Source organism: Temnothorax longispinosus, chromosome 1 (genome assembly GCF_030848805.1).
Source record: "Temnothorax longispinosus isolate EJ_2023e chromosome 1, Tlon_JGU_v1, whole genome shotgun sequence".
Classification (NCBI taxonomy): Eukaryota; Metazoa; Arthropoda; class Insecta; order Hymenoptera; family Formicidae; genus Temnothorax; species Temnothorax longispinosus.
Genome location: NC_092358.1, coordinates 25,086,489 through 25,109,649, shown reverse-complemented (window position 1 = coordinate 25,109,649; position 23,161 = coordinate 25,086,489). Strand labels below are relative to the sequence as shown.

Here is a 23,161-nt window from a genome sequence, read left to right as displayed (position 1 = left end):
GGTGTTGGACAGGTAGATCGCACGGATACGCCGACACCTGGCCTGCCCCCATATGACGTTCTACGTAGTGTACACACCACTAAGAACGGACCGCGTTGAGTGTCAGTTCGAGAACGCGATACGACGGGATGTCGTACGACTCGTACGCGCGAATTAATAATTTCGGCGGATCAGAGACCCGCAGCGTGTCTCCGTCAATTAGCGCATTCGTAACGGAAAAGTGCTAACGAATGGAGGACATGGGGTATCTGAGTAAATTCCCACGAACGTCGTAAAGCTCTGAGAACTTGGTTTTCCAATTAACAGGTCGTCACTTGATACGTCGAATTTGCGAAGCAACGGCGTTTGGATGACGGTAAAATAAATTTAAATTAGTCTCACGTTGGGCGCCGTGAAGGCTTCGGTGTAATGTATAGGGTAGGTCATCAAGTTACTTGTCTTTCAAAGTACTCGAACATCTTATTTTTTTTTCTTTTCCTTTCTTCAAGTTGTTGAATTGCGTAAAGACTAACGTAATGACAACAGCTTTTTCTCTAGGATGTCAAGGCTATCTCCATTATTTCTGGTCTCCAAGTGGAACGCTACCACTTACCGAACGGACCACGGAGTAGAAAGTTTTACCGCGGAAATAAAAAAAAGATAACGCATCTAATGATCTAGAGATCAATATCAAGGCATTTCACATTTATTATAGAACAGCTCTCCTGTTCTCATCATATTAAGGGTAATTAGTAAAAGTATTGTATGGCGTTTTATGAACGTTGGAGATACGAGACAAGAGATTCTCAGAAAACTTATTTAATTTTTGTCTCCGAGTAAAAGCTGTAGTAAAACAGCTTGAGAACTTAGAAAACATTTTGTAGGTATGTGCATTTAAGCATACAACAAAAATATAAAGAATTATATTCATATGAAATTAATTAAACAAGAATTTTACATTATTGCAATTTCGTAAATCTTATTTCTTCATAAAATTAACAAAAAAATCGATACTTAATACTTCAATCAGTTATTATTTAATGTGTATCTGTAGAGAGCTACTTCACAAATCACTCGAAGAATTTAGGAAACGAAGATAAACGACGAGAGAAGTAGGCAGTAAGACTCTTGCTGCAAACTCCTCGTAAGATTTACTGTTTCAATGGTGCATTAGAGATAGTTTAACGAATAAATATTGCATGTGAATGATGGCACGATCCCTAAAATATTTGCAAATTTTAACAGCTTTTTCAAGCTGTTATTTCCAGCGGTAAAAAAGTAAAAGAATTGTAAATAAGCCAGGTTCTTAGTTCTTACTTTCTGAAAAAAAAGGAAAAAAGACCAACTTTATCTAGACTTACATGTGTATGTTGATGAGATCATGGAGATGATTGCTGGCTTATCGCTTTTAATTTTTCGCACACTATTTTTGGTCGAATTTATTTTCCGAGGCTGATACGAGGATGATCATATACACACATACAATTATCGTATTTGGATATTTCTTTATTTTCTATCTATTGTGTACTAGATATTTGTATAGACATTATTTTAAAATAGTAGCTTTTTTAACTATAATTATCACATTTTTTAAAATAATATGGAATTAATTTGCGTCTCATTCAGGGTTTTATTAACTGTTATTAACTGTCATTTTACTTACCCAACTTTTAATATAAATATAATGAACCTTATAATATAATGAACAGGTATTTTTTGTATGTATTAGTAATTTAATTTGAAATGCCTAAACGAAAGAAATAATGAAACGTATGGAGTTCCCAACATAAGATTGGATTTCGTGACTATATTTCCGTGCTTTCCTTGGCGTTTACAAACGAAATAGAAATGTTGATACGATCGCAGTTTATTATTCTGGAAATGGTGTACGGTGATGAATAACAATGTGGTATGGAACTCGACTCAGTTCCTCTCGGAGCTTCATGTAATCCTTCCGTTTCATCGTAAAATACACGCCCACGCACGGTGAAAAGAAAACAAATAACGGAACTTATACTCGAAATTACCAAGCTGATCACGAAACTTCGTCCGACTTCTTCCAACCCTTTATCCTCGCAAAAACTTCGAAAATCGAAATACTAACTCAAGGGAAAATCCCATAAGAAGAGAGGACCCGAGAGGCGATAATTCTGGATGGAGACAGCAGCAGGACAAACGAAGAGATGGAGAAATGGAGACGGACTGATACTACTGGTGGGTTACGTCCGGGATTTCGCCGAGTTTACTGGCGCAATGCGGGGTGGCCAGACAACATGGCGCGCCCTTCTTCCACACGTATATACTACACACCACACACTATGGCTGCTCGTCGAGAGCCACATGGGAATTAACGTACCGGCGCCTCTCAGTTGCTTTTTTTGCTCCTTCTTGATAGGGCGCGTGCCTTCTTCCGTTTTTTTTCCCTTGAAGAGCCCGGCACGCTCCTGTCATAGGTCCCCTTTGGGACAGGTGCGAAGTGCCTTGCAGGGAGTATCCCCTTACTCGTAATTAGGTATTCGCTTTCGAGACGTTATGAGGATCGAGCTGGAAGTGTTTGTTAATTTAAAAGCCCGTTTTTCGTTTGTAATAATTGCAATAATTCTCTCTTGAGTTTTTTTCATAATTTTCATAATTTTTTAATAACAATTGATTATAAGTAATATCTTGAAATATATCGTATGAAAAATTAAAAATGCTGGCTCAAAAACTAGCGGATCAAGATTTTAGTTTTTGAATAACATTTCACGTTTGTTGTAGTTAACACCCTCTAATAGCACTTTCTACAAAATTATCATCGTACCCCGATTTCGATCAAAGCGCTCGCAATCAACGACGATTACGCTTTCCAGAAATGCGGAGTTTCCACCGCTTAAACAGCCCTTAAGACTTACAAAAGGTTCGAATGAGCAAGATTTGAAAAAGCCGACATCCCGAGGGAGATGAAAAGTGTGGGTGATGGGCGACCGAGGGTAGAGACAATTTTCGCGCGATTCATTCTCGCCCTCGGCAAATCCGCAATTTCGGGGGGGTTGGCCCAGGCTCCCTTAAGCGGGGCCACACCACCGTGCCTGTCTCCGGAGGAGCCGCCGTGAAATCCCGACGGGACCTCGACGCCCCTTGCACGTCCTGACCACTCGATAATGAGCAATTCGCTCACCATTTCTCAGCCTTTTGTGTGCTCCCCCACACACGCGTGCCGACTCGACCCACATGCGCTTGCCAGAAGGGGCGCCGTATGTTCGTTAGATTGTTTTTCGGACCGGGCCTTTATTCGGTCGCATTAGTCGCAAACCTGGCGGAATCTTAACGGCGGTCACCGGCGCCGTTTTCGCCCATTATGAATCAAAAAGAATGGCAAATTAAAATTGTACATGATAACACTCCAGTATGTGAAAGAAATTGAATATGATATAGCGCTGATGGAGCTCGAGCCTCAATAAAATAAATTTATGCACAATTACTATTGATATATTAGATAATTTTATTATATTCATTATATCGCAATATTCTTAGAATATCTAGGTCAGGATCTTTTGAGAAATAAACATTGCCATTACTGAAACGCTTAGTATATATTGATCTTATATTTAGATAATGAGAAGTTAACGAATATTCTAAAAATGATTTAATGTCAAACTTCATTTTTAGTATTTAAAAAATTTGTAATCCGCGTTTCTCGCACCATAAATGTTGGATCTCATCCTTCGGACCTTCGAACTCCACAATTCTGGTTCGATCAGTGGAAGCCTACATTACATATGTATCCGTTCAACTTTAGAACAGAAGAATAAATTGTTTGCGCGGTAATTTACTTTCGCTAAAAACGTGAGCCGATATATGACTCTCATAAGGGTGGCATCAATTATTTCTAGCTTGATCTCGTGGATTATTTATAGGGCGACTCGCGATTTCCGACGTTCTCGAAAGGCCGTTAGGCCTTAGGCCTCGTCGATTGTCCTCGATCGACTGTAGTGGTAGAAATGATGACTGGCAGATATGTCGGTCGATGAATGTGCTTCGCAATTCAAATGCGATTAGGTGTAGATACACCTGTATAGATATGCGGGCATTTTAATTAGTTAGCAGATATCGATGAACGGAAGTGGATAGCGTGTTTCAATTCTGCTTACTTTCCGTGATAATGATATTAAATCTTGACATCAATAGAATATAAAAGGAAGTCAATAATTAAAATCCAATAGAGCATTACGTATTATAAATTGTATGATAAAAGATTTTTTAACTTTTTTCAGCAATCAATTACTATAGATGTCGTTCTCTTGAATAAATTGCTTAATTTCTTTAAGAAATTTTTTCGAATTGCGCCTCCTTGCATCTCCGAAAACCATAATGCAACTTTTCCAGTGACTTCGTTGCAATTGCTTGTTAGATTCTCAAGGGTTGCATTCGTCCTCCACTTCGCCGCGTATGATCAATCCAGTCTCGGAGTCACCCCCGCGTTTCTAGCCCATATATATGATGAGGGCGGAGTGTAGCGACGGAAGTGATTCGTACGAATTTACGAAAGTGCAGCTCTTCACGCGTATTTCACTTCCCTCTAAGCCGGGCCGGTACCCTTCGGCGGCAACCACCCCCGCCAGCCTCTTCTATCGATCGACCCTTTGCACCCCTTTTGCCGGAAGCTGTATACCCGAAAGGAGAATGACTGTCGATACGCGGCTCTGCGCTTCGTTCTACGGGGTCGCGGCTTAATGCACTCTGATTTCCTTATGGCGCTTCCTGGAGACGCGGGTGCGCCGGCGAAATGAAAAGCTGAGTCACGAAGGATCGGAAAAGAATCGGGAATTTCCAAGTGTTGTTAATATTAATAAATTGTCTTTGTAACACATATAACTTAGAATATATAGTAGCGTTAAAGATAATTACATCAGCAATTAAAAAAAAAAGATTTTATTTCCCTTTTACCGTAGCTCTCTTTTATTTTTACAGATTTTTTCAAGTAAATTTTTTTATTTAAATTCTTATTGTTAAGTCAATTATCTGTGATAATTTGTAATTATGTATTATATATAAATAAATACAATGTTTTAAATTTCATTAAAGAATTGTGGAGAACTTGGACTTACTACTGTGACTAATAGTATTGTATGAACTATAAGTAAAAATTATAAGTAATAAAGTACATAGCGATACATAATTAATAACAGACTATTCATAATGGAAACGATCATATTTTACAGAATTTTCAAAAACGGAAGAGAATGAATGTTTAATCAGCGCTTTGCGATTTCGTGTAAACTTCTCGTATAAGCTTACGTATTTTTAGGTTCATGCATTAATCAATTCCTTTTTCTTGTGGGCCGTATTACTAGAATTTTATCTAAAAATATCCATTTTCATGAGAAAGGCTCGTGCCTTGGCGCTTTCGTGCGAGGACGTCGATAAAATCAGCTCGTACTAGGAACGTTCGACTTTGAAAGTGCTGATATTACATATCCTAAACTTTATATGTATTGCTTTGCAGCAAGTACTTAAAATAAATAATCCTTTTGGAATCTCTATTTCCGCTTTCGTTATCAGAAATGACAAATCGTATGACGTTTACTTCGCACGTAACCAATTCTCACTTGCGAACTTGTCCGCAGGATAAAAGATATCGATAACCACGTGGCCATAAATATCAAATGATTTACGCAGCTTTAACATTAATTTAGTTCGCAACAAAGACAGTAGCGTACGTTCGCATCGATGAAATATATCTAGATGTTTCGCGACAAATGCACCTGTAAATCTAACGGCTGGAACTGACATCGAATTCCTCGCGGAAGTTATTAATTTCTCGGCATCACGCATTGCGGAAGAATTTTGACATTAACATCACCGTTAAATCAATCTTTCCAATGACGCATGCGAATCGAGCGACGGATCCTTAGCACGTGACAAATAAATTCGTTCGCTCGGAAATGCTGACTTTACGACGGACGCAAATTTACACAGCACTCTCAGCGAATACACATTTAACTTGGCGAATTTAATGTTGCGCTTCGCGCTTCTCGCAACGAATTAAACGAAAAGTGAGCAGTCTTAAATCTCGCACAATTGTGCAGTTTGTGTCTACCGCGGCGTGATTTATCGCGAAATATATTACATGTAGCGTTTCAAAAATTAATCATACACGTTCTTAACAGATTTGAGACCACCCTTGCAAATTAATAATTTGTAACTGCAGCAAATATTTCCTGAATTAAATGTAAACATTCATTAACAAGATAATAAAAATCTCTAACAGAATTTTCTCCTTTAATAATCAAGTGTTTAGTTAATTAATTTCAGGACTAATATTTTTCAGGTAAATTCTGTTTTACATAAAAAAAAACACAAAACCTATTTCAAACCTGGTTCAAGTATTATATAATCAAAGTGGCAAATGGGAATATGGAGATCTGAGCAGGGTTAAGCGATCGAGCGAACAGGGCTTTGATCACGGAGTGGAAACATTGCTATAAATCCTCGTCAAAAATAATTTTCATACCGTCTCTCGAGTTATATCTCAGTTATCCATTTTTCTTTCATCTCTTTATTCTTCCTTTCGCATTCTCGTTATTTCTCCGACTGGCGCCTGTTCCAGTCGGGCAATTTCCTTCCACTCTGGCGTCAACTAAGACGCATGAGCGTTATTATATTTCTGTTTTTGCAATATTTTTCTAGCGGAGACACGCAAATTCTGAGAGGCTGGAGATGAATAATTGCTCGTATCACATTGTTTTTCCTCGGTTACGTAAGGTTATTACGCAGCTTCTGCTGTAATCTCAAGGAAATCGTTTCGGGGGTAACTGCCCCCCTTTGTGTGCGCGATTGAACGCATAAATGAGTTAATATAAGTATATGAAATTCTTTTCAAAATAGAAATACTTCTTTATATAGTAATAATTTTAATAAACAGTATACTACTACCATTAAATATACATATTTTGACATTATTTAATGCTCATAATGTTAAAATGAAAATTGAAATAATAAATTATAAAAATAATAGAAAATTTATTGCTATGTATAAAATTATAATTTTCAAAAAATCATAGTAAAACAGAAATAGATGTTATATTTCAAATTTCTCGATAATATTCGCAACACATATAACATAAAAAATAATTTCTTCCACAAAGAAAACAATAAAAATGATTAAAAGAAAAGTAATACGTCTACAAAATATAATATCGGAAAGTTGACTTTACAGTTTATTCAGCAGAGGTGTGTATAGTGCACGATTATATGAACGCGTTCGTATGTGAGCGGCGCCAAGGCGTCGAGACGCTGCGCGACCGATCGGTTGATGTCTCGTGAGTTCGCTATAATCCTTCCTTCCGTCGTACTTAAGTCGCAATTAATCCCCAGATATGGGAATTGCATTTGTTAAACGCCGCTCAAATTACAGAAGAAGCGATTTTATTAATTTGCAAGCAAAAGTTGATTCTATTTTCTCTAATAATTTGATTTAACTTATTTTTTTACGCAAATTAATTACTATTTCAACAAATATTTACTTAAAAAATAGAGCAGACAAAAAATAAAACTTTTACCGGCTTTAAAGTAAAAGTCTGTTATTTTTTTTTTTTTTTTTTGATAGACACATTCGTTGGCTTGTGTACTTAACTCATTTTCCCCTAACGCGAATCGATACGCGCTTTAACGATTTCAGTTTGTCAAGCAACTGTGCGTCGCTTCGCGCGATAATGTGTTGTGGTCGCAGGGAAGTTTGCATGATCGTGAAATATTAAGCAGTCAATTAATAATACTCCGTAATATATTGCATCGACGATGACGACGATATTATGACCGTGAAGCAATACTTGTTACGAGCGTGTCCTCGGCAACACGCGATACGCGTGGCGCGGCGCAAATGACAATGGTTTTGACGCACGTATCATATCATTCCCGCGCGCCTCGAAGGCACTCGGCATAAAGCGGAGCACTAGTTTCATTGCTAATGACGCTTGGATTTACGATATCGTTACCGTGTCCGCGACAGGAGCAAAGCCAGCCGCAGCAGCGGCAACCAATTACAACGTCGTGTGCACTTGACGCGCTGGAATATAGATCGTCGCGATTCGTCAAACCGACGACGACTCCATCCAGTCTGATCGTGACGGACCACGATATACGAACTCGCTGTGAAACGATGAAACGACTATTAATCCCGGGACGATAACGGAAGTTCGGGAATAAACTTAGGGTGCCGTCTTCCCCTTCGTCGCTTAAGATTACCTAATCGTTAAAGGGGAGAAACGAATTAAAAAGATTCTTAATTTAATGAGCGACTTAAAGAGCACAGACGAGAATACGAAAGAGTCGCAATTTTTATACAATATAAAGTCTAAGATAAAACCTGATCCTAGAAATCTCGAATTACACAGCAATGGATTGTCAAATCTAAAAAAGTTACGATATATCAAATCATAGATCTATGCCTGTAATTTAACGATGCGACTGCACGACGATGTAGAGATATTTACATCGCGGATACACGCGGGCGTTTCTCACGTGTCTCGTGGCGAACCATCATTTTGGAAGCACGTCACGGAGGCTCGCCTCGTAAAGCAGCATCGTTGTAGCCGGCTTACGAGTTGTCGCAAAAATAGTAGTTTGGAGGGCTCGTAAAGCTTCACGCGTGATTTTGTTGCCCGTGAAACGCGCCCTATTCCCATTCCCGCCACCCTTTTATTTGCCCCCTCCCTTCTACCCCCTTTGCTATAATCCATTGCGAAACCTGACAACTTAACCCTTCATTAGCTTCACGACACGCCCGCGCTTTACCGAAGTGTGTACCGCGGCTTATAATATTCGTGACTGAGTGACAACGTTATTTCGGGAATGTAGCAGAAAATGCGTCTCCTGCGTTTTATTCCCTTTAAATTAGAATATATTTCTGCGGATGGAGAAGCTGAACTGTTTATACAATCATTGTATGTTTGTTGCGTATCACTTTGTCGCGTTATTAATATAATAGCGCGACGCTTTACAGAGTTTTGAATTCGATTATTATTATCTGTAAAAGCTACTAAATTCATATACATTCTGAGTAAATTGGTTATATATTTAATTCCTCAATTATGCCATCAAATATCACTAGAAATAGGGGAGAGTTGGATATTACCGTGCGTAACTATTTGTATAACGCACCTACAATGATGTTAATATCATAGAGTAACACGAAATATCCCACCCGCATGCGCCGTCAATTCGTTCCGGCCGTCCATGTAAAGACACTGCGCTCTGAAAGCTTTTCTGCTTATTCGTTGCAATTTTGCTGGTAGTTTCGATAAGAGGTGAGTAATATAATATTTACATTAGAGAAATAAGTTTGACGGATTTGATAGGCTAAAACACTATAAAATTAGGTTGGAAAGTGATTTTAGAAACACGCGTTTCTTTCCTATATGTTTTAAGGTTGTAAAGTGAAATAATTGAGTTTGATAATTTCACGCCCAAGGTATAATACTCATAGGTATAACGATAACTGTGTGTTAAGAGTTACCAAGACTGTTTAGTTTACAATGTAAGATGCTTACAGAAAAGATCGTTATTGCTTAGGTTTTGATTTAAATTTATAATGATCGTTATTTGTTAACACATTTACTTATTTTTATATGTAGGTACCTACCAGGCGATATTAATGCATAAATATAAAAAAACATTTTGTTATTGTGTTCTACTTCATGTCGCTGGCTGAAGCCAGAGTAATTTTTATAGGCACGGTTTTATTAAACTGGGCACGATTTTATCAGACCTGGTCACGATATTATCAGACCAGTTTGATAATACCGCGTTTTCTCATTTTTTGGAAAATTATTAATATTTCAGTTTGTGTTTAACTTTCAAGATTATTGCTATGATATATGGATAGCCAAATAAATTACCTATCTAAAACTGCACATTTTGTTTTTTTGAAGCATTTCTGAGCTTAGATATACGCTTCAGTTCTTAAGGGCTCGGTAATATCCAACTCTCGCCTAATCATTTCTTACTTCCGTAACTTTCATAATGCTTCGTAACTGCCAGTCGTTACACATATAAATTAATAGCATTAAGTTTGTGACCTTTAAGACATCTATAGAGAATTTCCAGCAAATTTCGCGTATAAATTGCACATGTAAACAAACCGGCGCTCTGATTTCTCATAGTTATTTTCGTCTTTATTTTTATCGCGTAATTCGATGATCAGATTGGAGAAAAATCGTCGGAACTAAACAACACGGGGTTACTGTCCTTCACCGCCGGAATCGAGAAGTGATATAAGCGAATTATACAGCCGTTGCCTCGCGACCATCCCTTTAATTAAGCAAGGATTAAAGGGGTCGCCTCCATGATACATAATCCTCATCGAGTTTCGATTCCTTAAGCTTATCTAGCTAAGTAGATATACGTGACTGGAATATGACAGTCGACAATATTGAGATAAAACCATTTAATTGATGAATTTTTAAACATATTAACGATATATATATAATTTATTATACAAAAACGCTGCATTACATTAACGTTTAACGACACATTTTTTAAATGAATTTCGGAGATTAGCTATTCTAAAAAACTTAAAGAAATAATTGCAATAATATTGTCGTATCAATTCTCGAATACGTAAAATTACTTACTAATGCATTTATCGATAATGGGAAATATCTGTGAATATACCAATAAATATCTCTGGCTCGATATGAGCTTGATCAATAGCCGACATACACGGGATGGTTTTGCGATGGAACGTAAATTGTTCGGTTGCTCCGCGTTTCGCGATTGGCGCTTAAATATTTTAACGCGTTAAGAACTGACGCGCGTAAAAATAACGCGAGATTCCAAATTGTGATTTTATATCTCACCTGTTTACACGAATGAATCATTCCGTGACGCGTGTTCAATTGCTGATCGAGTAATCCGATAAAGATGCATGCATTATTTCTCCACCGTACTAAAATATTGATATTTCTCTTCCGATTTTTGAATGTTTACGACGCAAACAGCGCTAGCTATATTCCTCTATCAATGCTGTATAAATACTTTTATTTAAAATACAGAATATTATTCGTTCGCGATATCAAATAAATAAAATTGTCAACTGCCTGTTAAATTTTAGCATAGCATCGAACTAGACGGATATCGCGTGATGTCATGTCTTTTACGTAAAAATGTTGCATGGGATGATGCTTCTGCATAAAAGCATTGTCCCATTAAAATTGGACAGCGCCAGAAGAAAAACGAGTCAGTGTCGTGCGTGGGTTTTCCTTAAAGAATGGGCCTTCGATGCCGCCATAAAGAACCGAATTCCCCCGCTCGAACGAAGCCGATCAAGCAGGAGAAGTGAAGAGAATCGCGGCGGCACCTCTATTAAGAATAGAACGGGGCGGATTTAGATATCCTCGCGCCGCACTCAGTCGCGGCACCTGACTGACTGGGGATGTCCACGCGAGAGAGCGTGGAAAATAGCCTAATCTCGTTTAGACAAGGGAGCCAGCCGGAGCGTCAAACATTGACGCAGCGCGTTAACACCATTGTTCGCGGCGCGAACGTAGAACTAATGGATTCTTCGCATAGTTTCCCCATTACGCCCTTATCTAGTCGCGCGAGCTTTATCTCATCGGGATCTCAGTGCCGAGATTATTTGAGCCAAGGTAGCTCCGAGCTGCCTCTCGTCGATGTGTGTATGCATAACGCGATAGCGGTAATCCCCTTTGTCACCTTTTCAACCTTTGGTAACCTTTTGGTACCAGGGAGATGCACTTGAGTATCGTAAGAAAAATGCATCTGAATTTCTTTAAAAGTTCTCAAAAGTAGAAAAGCAGATTCGATCAATAAAATACTGTCTCTCTTATTAATTAAATTCTTAAGAAATTAAATGGTATACTCAATATAAACATTTTTTAATTTTGAATAAAAATTTTATATTAATTTCCCTTTGTATGTAACGTTATATGGTGCATGTACGGTAACGTGTGCGGTAACGTGCATAGATATAGCGATTGCGTTATCGCACAGCGATTAGGTCAACATGGCGAATCGTTGTGTCTTCAGCGCCTGTTGGGTGGCAATTCGTATGATAATAAAATCCATGCGCTATATTGGCTTATTTATAATATTCTGTTATTCGGTCGTTATGGCCGACGTTATGGCAGCCGTATTAATAAAGGGGTCGTGTGTGTGTGTGTGCGCGTCGTAATAGAGGATTAGGCCTCCCCTTCATAGTGGATGCTCGCCATGTTACGCTTCGCATTTATCCTGCCCTGTATATAATCTGCCGTATAAATTTCATTGCACAATCGTATAATCTGAGCCGCAAGCTCAATCTGTATACCCAGCATCCGCATTGCGTCACGTGAATTACTCTCCCTTCTATCAAACGTCGAATATAGAATTAAGATCGAACAATGTTTTCAACCGCAAAATATATTAGACCCTAGATAATTCGATAATTAGCTTTAAACGCGTGCAGCTCGAAACGTAAATATTGGATTCTCTCCAAGACTATATTCTTATACCGTTCAGCGTGACAGACGTATGACATGTTCATGTACCCCCGTACGTACTTGATATTGCTAGATATATGCGCTATATTGGATAGACGTGTGACAGATTCCTCAGCCGTTGAAATATTGAGTATCAGACAAGCATAGATGAGCTTATGCCAAGTTATACCTGCATGCATAATGTTGCGTGCTTTCTTCTGGGAATGCATTGTAATACGTCCTGAGAATTTCATTGCGTTTCTACTTAATCTATAATTCAAAATATTTTTCTTTCCCACACAATTGTGGTGAGATTCTTTTTGCACGTATCGTAGAAAACTATTTTCCACTTTATAATATATTACGTATAAAAATGGATTATATCGGGCAACAATCGTGCGATGAATCATGACAGTTGTTTCTATGTGTAAATGCATCAATCGAACAGCCGCGGTGCAAGAGCATCGGTGATCGAGGGAGAAATTGGCCTTTGGGTGATTCGTTGCGGCTTTTATGAGGCTGCAAAAGCGATTACTGCAGATTGCTCTCATTAGAGGCGGCCTTGTCGACGACGCCGCGGCCGTAACCGCGGGCGTTTCACATCAAAACGGATGCCGCGAGTGCAATTAGATTTAATGCAAAATTGAATTACGCGGAAACACCGATCGCAACGCGCCGCATTGTTTCACGACTAATCAACCGTCGCGTGTGAAACATATCGCAAGACTATAATATCGGAAAACAAAAATTATACGCATCGAACTGCGATTTGAAATTAGAAAGCAAATATATTTTTAAAATAATCGAGATTTTGAAAAAAAAAGTTATTCGAGCGGAAATTCTTATCTGCTTTTCTCGTAAGATTCTTTCTCACTCTCGCTTTTCTCCGCGACGTGAAAAAAAAGAAAAATATCGAGGGAAGAGGGGCAACTCTAGCGTGAGGCGAGTCGTCGACCAACTAGAGCCGCGACCTTGACCGTTTGATGATCGAATGAGCACGCGCGAGGTGGCGGCGGCCGCCGTATTATCGCACCGGCAAAATTCGACGATCCACTGCCGGGAAAATCGAACACGCGGCGGACGTCCGCGTCGCATCGCATGGCGACGGCTCGGCTCGTGTGCGAGACCAGACGTCACTTTTTTACGCTGACGCCGCGAAATACCGTTGCCCGGCCGGCCAGGCGATTTCTGGCCTGCGATCGAAGAATCCCCCCCCCCGATGCCGAAGTCAGTCGATCGTGAACTACCTCGATGGTGCAGCAAAGGCCAGATTTCGCCGGCGATCGATCACGGTTTGTCGCGATGAGCGACACACGGTGTATATCATTGATGTTCTGAGGTGGCCGGTGGACAGAATGGGGTCGTGAAAATAATGGACGAGCTGGATCTCAACGGAATTTGTTATACCTTTGTCAATTTCTTTTGTTATGTCTTTCGCTTTAACATAAGCGCAGAGAGCACGGACAGTATTAAGTATTTATTTTGAATTACATCAAATATGTAACGAGTAATATATAATAAAAAGCTAAAGAGAGTGAGCGAACAATCGTCATGTGATTATAAAATAACTATGTCGTCTCTCGCGTTGAGAAGAACAGTGTCATCTTGGTGTTTTCTTATTCTTGTGACAATAGTAACGGGACAGTTAAAGATAGGAAAGTTTGACAAACAGGAAGATGTCTCCAAACGTGAGTACTTCCATCTAATAACATCAAGATATATATATAATAACATAATTTCTAATTTATCAAAATCATATTATCATACTTACGAATTAAATTTTTATCATATTTATGTATTAAACTCTACTTCAACAATTGTTTTAAAATAATTATTTATAAAATAATCGCAGCTTTACTATTATTATTTTGTTGCTAACATTCTTATTAATTAATCAATTGATCAATTTAAACAAGACATAAAAAGAAGTTTATAACAATTTTAACATAACTATAAATTCTATATTTTATTACTTGTCACTGACAAAACTCGTTTCCTGTTCGAGAGTTAAAGAAGCAAGGAGATCCTGTCGTTACACAAAAATTCCGGCGGCAATGTTTTCAGGGTGAAAAAGTTTGCCAAGTCTTGTAACGCGGAAAGCATGGAAGAACGAACATCTCGATAATGTGCGCTCGTGCGTATTTGACGAAATTCATCGCCGCGCGTTTCGGTGTTCCCCGGTCTGTCTCGCCGGTTCCGGGCTTCCGGATTTCCGGGGGCTGCGACCCCCTCGAGGAGCCGACCGCGAGACTCGTGCCAAGGGGGACCGGAGGTCGCGGAGGAACGGAAGGTGTCGATCGATGAGTCGTGTGCCGTGTACGAGGACGGGTTGGTTTCCGCGCGGCTTGACCGTCGCGTGTTATCGATTCGCGAGCGAGCACACACAGTCTCTGGCATTCGGTACCGCCTCGCTTCATCGTCGCCGTGAATGAAAGACACGGTCATGCGACGATCAGCCGGTGTGCGATTTAACGACTTGATGTCGAATGGGTGTGATCGGTAACAGAGATAGGATTGCTCTTCGGCATGAGTTATTAAGCGAAACACGAACGTACAAAAATGAAAACATAATTTCAGTAATTGCCAGCTCGATATCTCGATAGAGTTATCAACATTTCGAATTATATTTCTTACGTAAATGTTATATATTAAATTTTCATCCTTGTGAATTATAGATATTTATAATATAGAACGGTAATTTAATTTTTATATTGTGTAATGTGATCCGACACATATAGCGTAAAGGTATAATTTTTATAAATTAATTAAACTTTTATTTACGATGAGAACGATGATGTCGACTCTGACGTACTTACTTATCGATGTAATCGTAGCAGTCGTTGTGAATGCCAGAAATGTGACGGTGACGGTCGTGCCAGGAGAGACACCACGTGTCACGTGTTCTCTCTTACTCTTCCGCTCTCCCTCTCGCGAATTTGACGATAATGCCGCGTACGGTTCGATACCGGGCGTCGCGACGCCCGGCAGTCTGCCACTGTTCCGTCCATCCTTCACCCAACGTCATCCCGTCTTAGAAGACGCTTACGCGTTTTCTAGTACCGACGAAATCTCTTGTGTAACGAGTCACATAGGCGCCACCATTTTCAGTTTCGGTTAATTAAGAAAGTTACAGATGGCAATTTTATCAGTGCTATTATATTACTCTAGAGAAAGAGATATTTCATAAATATTCTATTAACTCGAAATACAATGAAAATAAAAAAAATGATAATATGACAAAAATACTTATAATATAATATCATATGACTATAAATTATTCCAGCTACATAAAAAATAAAAAAATTTTTAATAAAAAGACCAATATACAATTTAATTTTCACTTCTATTCAATTGTCATTATTATATTAGATAAGAAAAATAGTCAATAATAGTCCTTCGAAATGTAACAAAGACAATATCTACAAATGGAAGTTCCGTACATGATGTAATCATTGCAATAATCAATCGTGTTATGTACTCCCCTTAAATCTGTAGGTATTACATGAAATTTTAATATAATTCTATATTTACATAAAATATAATAATATGAGCTCTAGCCATGGTATTGATTAAAAGATTCGTAAAATATAATTGTTAAATTAATCAAACATTTCGTTTATTTTTGAACAGAAATATTTTATTCAATTTAAGCATTATTATCATTAGGCATAATTATTATGTCTCTCTTAAGAAGGTTTATTGTATTCAATCAAAGAGTAGGAACATGTATTATCAGATTATTTTCGTAAGAAATTGGGTCTATCGTTTATGATGTAAAGGAACATTAGTTTGATGTGTTTGCCTAGCGATGTGTGAATCTCGTGGTGTTCAAAGAGGAGCATATGTGCGTAAATAAACTTTGAGGACGCGAAATGATCGGCGGTGAACCTGCTTACAGACACCTGCCTGGTGTTTTCTTAACGCGGGCTAAAAATATCATTCTAGATTTCGGTGACTGCATTTAAACAAATCGTACTCTTGGACGCACGCCTTCCTGTTGGCGATGAATGTTGCCAACACTGTTTATGTTCTGATTTATTAACTTCGCGTTTTCCTCCGCATATCTACTTATCTTTGTCTTCAATATTATTACAACGAATGCAATCGATTGAAAAACCCTCATTGCCGATCTCTCTGACATCGTTATTTTATTAATTCATTTCTATCATCCAGAAGGGACAAAAGTTCTTAATTTTTAAATCATTAGAAAGAGTTGTAATCGGATCACATTCGATATCGGAAAAAGTATTCACATCTCTTCGTCATTATTAATGTTTAATTGATTTTATACTAGTGCATACAGCCAAGCCAACAATTTATCTATTAGATTTAATTATACTGCTATACTTTAGTCGAATTAAGCTAAATAAGTTATAAAACTATAAAATAGAAATATCTCACAATTATTTTACGTTGTAGAAATAGTGATTTTTGCAACCTCAGAATAAAATTTCATTCACGAATGTATTCGAATTCTTTATGAAAAGAATGTTAAGAAAATAAATTTTTCAGAGTAATGAATTTTGTAAAAGAATGAGAAAGATTTATATTAGATATTATTTTTAAAAATTTAAACGATTTAAAAGCATTTGAAAGAATCAGATTTAAAAGAAGATTTAAAAGAATTTTTTGTTTTCTATCAACATATATAGGATACCTCATTATAAATATCCGCCTTCGTCGTATCAGTTCTACACATCTTATCCATTAACGTCCTCTTTCGACTTTCCACCAATCAGTCTTTGTCAGAAGGGAAGAGCAGGTTTTCGTGGCGACCGTGTGTCTCACGTAACTGAACATCAAGGGTTGTCGCTCATCGCGAAAGTAGCAGCCAGTTCAGCTGAGGGGTTGTCCGCCCAAAACGGACAGACCGGCAAACTTTTTTTCACGGGACTTCAATCATTATCAACGTGAAGTCGGCGCGACAGAGGCGGAATGGATTTCACTTATACAGAGAAAGAAAGAGAGAGAGATGCGATAGATAAAACAGGCTGTTTACGGGGCGGACGGTTTCGCGGAAGGGGTTGAAGGCTTCATGGAACGGGGAAAAGCACGGAAACGCCGATAACGAGCGACGCTGTGAAGAGTCGATCAATACCACCATTTCGAGAAGTCTACGTCATCTATGATCGTTTTCTTCTCCTTCTTCTTTTCTTCTTCTTCCTTTTCCTCGTCTTTTTGATTTGATCTGATGAAAGATTAGTTGTAATTTCATCGGGAAATTAACTCTACTGATGGGGGACTTTTCCTTGCTAACGAATGTAACCGAAATCGAATAGTTGAGAGAAAAGAAGAAAAATGAATAATTGTCCGATGAACAAAACAAATTCAAAGTCCTTTTATCACGCAGAGATAAATTTTGCATATTGGATCGAAACAATATGATGTTGCTCGATTTACATAACATGAATGCGGAATTCTTAGAAGTGGGATAGAATTGTCATCTTTGATATAATTGACTGTCGTCACTGTCGTGTCATTAAAGTTTTTGCGTAGTAGTGATATAACAATAATCAAGTGACTGTTATAACAGATGTCTTAAATTGACTGTTTCAGTGTCTGGAACGACGAATAAGAAAGAGGAAGAGACGGCGGTATCTTCGGTTACAGAAGGACCTAACGTAGTCCTCGGCACGAGAACAAGGACAGGGAGCGACCCTGGAGGAGGTATAGATCTATTAACAGCCCTACAGCTTCACAATACTACTCGACAGGGCGTTACGCAGGTGCCGGGTCTGGTTAGACTGAGACCAGCCTATTATCTTCAGGGTGAGTCAACTTTGTTCGGTATTTTCGGCCCGGCTCGACTTTTTATTCGAGATATTCTCAAAATCTTTAATCATCGTCTGCATGATGATAAAATAATTCCCGGACATCGCAACATAGCGACTTTAATCTTAAATGTAGAAAAGAATCAATCAATAATCAAACATCACATGTTTCTTTTCTAATTGCATTTCCCGCAGACAATTTAATTTCTCGACAGGAAGTTGCCTTAGAAGGGATGCAATTTTAAAAATGTATCTTACAAATGTTTTAATATTTGCAAAACATAATCGAAATAGTAAGAAATGGATTAAGCACGCGTTGCAGTCACGCTCGTATTGCTACAGATATAAGAGGAAATAAAACCTTTTACTTACTTGATTCACACCCCCTCGGAGCTATAATATATATTACGCAATAAATCGTGGCTCGTACACGAAGCTGCCACTTCGGTAATGCTCTCTTAACCTGAATACTCTCTTAATTTGCATATCGCCGAGGCGTTCTTTACGCGAGCGATTCTCCTCTCGCTCCTCCGTGTAGCACACATTGCAATTATTATGTCTCGTAAAGACGATGTTTGCGTTCTTTGAGTTATAACCCACGAAACTTATCTCCGTGCCACGAAATCCACCCCAGGAATTAAGTTGAGAACGACGGCATAAAAGAAAATAAAGCGCAAAGCAAATTATCTTGAAATAAGAATTCATAGAAATTTTCGTGATTTGATATCATAAATAATGGCATCACGTTTTATACTACGAAATTATGATATTTAGAAAACAGTTTATGCATTTTGCAACAATTCACAAAATGTGGAATATATATTTATATCTATAATTTCTTGTTAGATTTTGTGCATTTTCTTAATTTAATGCCATGTAGTACTGTAACGAATTGCATAAAATTTACGATTAATTTGCAATTCAACGGAGAATCCTGTTCCAAAATTAGTTGCTTGAAAAATGACGAACAAAAATTCAACGACAAGCAGGCTACGTTGCCTCTTGATGGATGCATTTGCCTCTCATTACACGATGCTGGTTATGCAACGTGCGATTAATCGATATTGCGAAAGGTCAGTTTGATAGCACCGCCTACGCGTCGTCTCCGCTCGCAGACGCCAAGAGGGTATTCCCCTGTGACGAGTATATCGATTGTTCTCTCGAATTTCAGGAAGTTAATACTCGTTTCAGAATACTTTCGACAGTTGATGAATATCTAGCATTTATTTTATTTTAGAATAATACGACTGACATATAATATAAACAACAATTATTGAACCATTGTTAGTTTTTTTTATCCGTTACTTTTGCACGTGACGCGGCATGTGTACATACTTTTTGAAACTGATCGCGCTCGCGAAAGAGTTAAACGATGTTCCTGTTAAATGGGCGACCCTTCACATCGACGAGCACGTCGTCTATTCAACCCCGTAACATGGTGTATCCAATTATATCGGGGCATCCCCGCGCCCTTCGGCGGCGGGTGGTGTCCAAGCCACGTGGATGTGTGGGCGGCAGTGCAACGGCCGCGGAAAGCGGACTTGGAAGCGGGAAGAGGGAGGGAAGTTGAAGTCGTGCCGCGGGAGTATAGGGTTTCCCCGAAAGAAATTTCAATTACACCGACGCCCTTCTTCGAGCTGCACCCTCATAGAAACGCTTTCGTGGAAGTTAGGCAAAGGCTCTTCATGGTTCGCAACATCGGGAATGTATAAAAGGGGGGGAATCCTTTTTTGTTCCTCATATCGTCTGCGAGTTTTTGACGCTCCTGGTCCTACTCTCCCTCTGTCGCCTCTCTCCGTTCGCTCTCGCACTCACGTTTTCCTCCTCATATTAGAGGGATACCAGATGTAATCGTAATATAGTTTCTTTCTTATGCCCATGCCGTTTGTTTTAATTCCATCGAATTCTCGTTATCTGATTCGAAAGATGACGAGCGACGAATGACGAATATTTATATCACAGTTTGATGACTGAACTCTTCAGTTAATGAACGAGATGAGATTTATCTCCTGATAAGAATTAAAAGCATCCTGCCGAGATTAAAAGCAAAGCTATTTGTATCATCTTGTACTTTAACTGAATTGCTTCAAAAGCAATCATACTATTATATTAATAACACAATCAATAAACGTTTACAAAATTGCAATATTAGTTTAATTTTAAAATAAACGTTTACAAAATTGCAATATTAGTTTAATTTTAAAATCCACAATTAAAAATCGATTTATTGCGAACAGTACCAAGTTTCTGAAAAAATTTCACAATTTTATCTATCGAAAACAAACCGCGATAGCAATGAAGAAATATTCGCCCCATTCCCTGTAACATCTTTATCTTTCGCTGCCGCATGCTTTCCCAGTTAAGCCTCTCACCCCATTTCGATCATTCTGGATGGACACACAGGGGATAGGAACTTCTTTGGGATTAGATTTATCTCGTATGAACCGTTGGATCTTAACAAGAGCATTCGCCGCAGGACAAAGGACTAGAATGATATACAGCGACACGCGTGTCGGAGTTTTCTCTGAATTTGGAAAATGGGACCTAGCGACCCTCCTTTATGCTTGGATAAGGGGGTAGGACGATCTGATGATTTCGGCGATTCGATTGAGGAAACCACGAAATTCTCTCTCTGACACGAATATTCATATTTTATTTGTCACCACTCACAGAGTTGACTATTCTTTGACTATTCTTTGTGATATCCGGAATAAGGTGATGTTTCATATCAGCAATAAATATTTCCTTTTGACGCTTATTCAATTCTCGCGATGGAGTCCTAGAACATAGATGTCGACAGAGAGAAAGAAAAAGAGAGAGAAAGAGTAAGAGAGAGATTTAATCGTTTTATAAATATTTTACGACGCTATCATAAATTGATCAGATCGAAACACGCGAGCTTTGCGTTGTCGCGTTTAGACGATGTCTATCGATTGCTTGTAAATTTTATAAGTTGTTCCGACTTGTAAAGGAATGATATTATTATACTACAATAGTAATAATAACATAAAAGTTTCATTGCGCACATGCAAATAATATCTATTAAAGATAAAAATTCATTTTTAATTTATTAATGCAAAATATATGTCTTAACGTTATAATAGCGCAATTTAAATTTCAGTGACAAAAAAACGTTAAAATTGTTTTGCTCTTCGAATCTGTCAAGTTTCATCGAAATAAGAAAAAAGAGACTTTTTAGTTCTTTGTAAACATTTCGAATGCTTTCCTTATTTCCGCAATGCGCTAATACATGAAGGGTAAATAACGTTAACCCTGGCTAACTACCCTACAGGAAACGATCATTTTTCCGCTGCTCGAAACTGCAGCCAGTCTTCGCGTAGCGAAAACAAAATTTCACGGTCAAATTATGGTTTCTGCCCGTGTCAGCTCGAGTGCAAGGGTTGGCTCGTGCGTGCCAATTCGCGCGGAACAATTCCCTTCGAGGCGAACGAGCAGCGCCCGGTAGGGGCTGTTTTCTCGCTGATCGGCCTAACCTTTCTCCTCCGCTCACCCAGGCCGGTGGTATTACATTATAATTAAGCGTTGCGCGTACGTAATTGCTCGACGACGTTGTAGCCGCGGATCGACGGCCCCTCGGTCCGTCGTCGTAGGTGGCAAGACCCACGGGCAGAAAGGCACCGACGTTTTATTATCGGTCGGGGTATCCCGTTACTCTGTACACACCGGCGCCGCATCTGAAATTCGAAGCGCACTTTGCGCCGCGAGAAGCCAGCCAGCGGCAGTCCGTTGCATTTTGCACGCGGCAGTCGTGTAATGAGGTGTCCCTTATTTGGACAGCTCCTTCTCGTGAAGGAAACCAAGCATCGCTGCGTTAAAACTGAGCCATGAGCCATTAAACCTTCATCAAGAAAGTAAACGCAAAAATCTCGAGAAAAATTACTTTTTTTTACGAATATAATAAGAGAAACGGGCTAATTATTTTTTTAATTGTAATTTAAATCTTGATTTATTCGGTAAACCGACGACAGTGAGATTGAAAGTTTAATTGTTAGGCTTAACATCGTACGCGTGGATGCAATTAAATTTAAATTTAAAGAGATGAATTTAGAAAATTTAAAAACCCACAATTCCAAAAGATAAACCATTTCCTATTATATTCATCCTCTGATTGTGTGTGCACAGCTGCGGGATTTCTCGTTTGTACGTGACACATTACACGAGCTTAATGACAATTATATTGAAGCCGCGATAGACGGACAGTAGGATTGTCGATTGCAGTGGCTTAGTTGCGGTGTAATTTGCCAAATGGCCGTATTAATCTGTCTAATGGATAGCTACTCGGACAAGCAGTAACCATTCGGACGCGACGTGTTAATTGAATATCCACAAAGTATGGCTATATGATCGATTTGCACATTACGAGCTTGGTTATAATGATAGAACATTAAAATGATTTTTTATCCACGAAATAGGACACTTAGACAATACCTATTAAACTTTAGACTATTTCTAATGCCTCTCCATTAAATATAATGTCATTTTTTTGGAACTTTAGTTTTTTGTTTTGAAACCGAAGTTACATATATTTATGACAAATAAAATATTTTATAAGTTTGTGGTGTTCTCATTTATAATTATAATTAAATTACGTTGATCTTAATGTTTCTTATAATAAAATAAAAAAAGCGCTGACTTTTAAACAGGTAATTATTTATAGAATATCCCGCTTTTTTTAATAATTTTGTTATTCGATCATTCATTTCGTTAAATGTGTTTTCGTAAACAGGACTATGAAAGTTGCGAACAATAGAATTTCACGTCAATACGATTACGTAACGGGTGCGCAAAGAATCTCCAACTACCCTCCAAAAATTCGGGGTGGCCTACATCGCTATGCTATAATCTCTGTCGACGAGTCGATAGTCCAGTTCTCGCATTACTGCAGTCAGCAGGCGATTCGTCTGTTCCGCTATAACGTATGATGTTTTATGT

The 23,161-nt window shown here is 38.5% G+C and overlaps 2 protein-coding genes across 6 annotated transcripts in view; one reads left to right on the top strand and one right to left on the bottom strand.

Annotated features, from left to right (window-relative positions):
* Positions 1–23,161, bottom strand: part of LOC139820820 (WD repeat-containing protein 18) — a 187,759-nt gene that overhangs the window by 39,750 nt on the left and 124,848 nt on the right. Inside the window, exon 1 of one of the 2 annotated variants that reach the window (XM_071791371.1) lies at positions 15,254–15,351. The exons of the other annotated variant lie outside the window; for it this stretch is intronic. The gene's annotated coding sequence lies outside the window, so the exon portion shown is untranslated. Of the gene's footprint in view, positions 1–15,253; positions 15,352–23,161 lie in introns of those variants that run through there. 2 annotated transcript variants of the gene reach the window in all.
* The window catches only part of LOC139820695 (protein kinase C-binding protein NELL1), a 76,098-nt gene that overhangs the window by 25,722 nt on the left and 27,215 nt on the right, over positions 1–23,161 (top strand). For all 4 annotated transcript variants that reach the window (XM_071791169.1, XM_071791162.1, XM_071791153.1 and 1 more), the window contains exon 2: positions 17,994–18,206. In XM_071791169.1, coding sequence (XP_071647270.1) covers positions 17,994–18,206 — 213 coding nt within the window. The remainder of the gene's footprint in view (positions 1–17,993; positions 18,207–23,161) is intronic.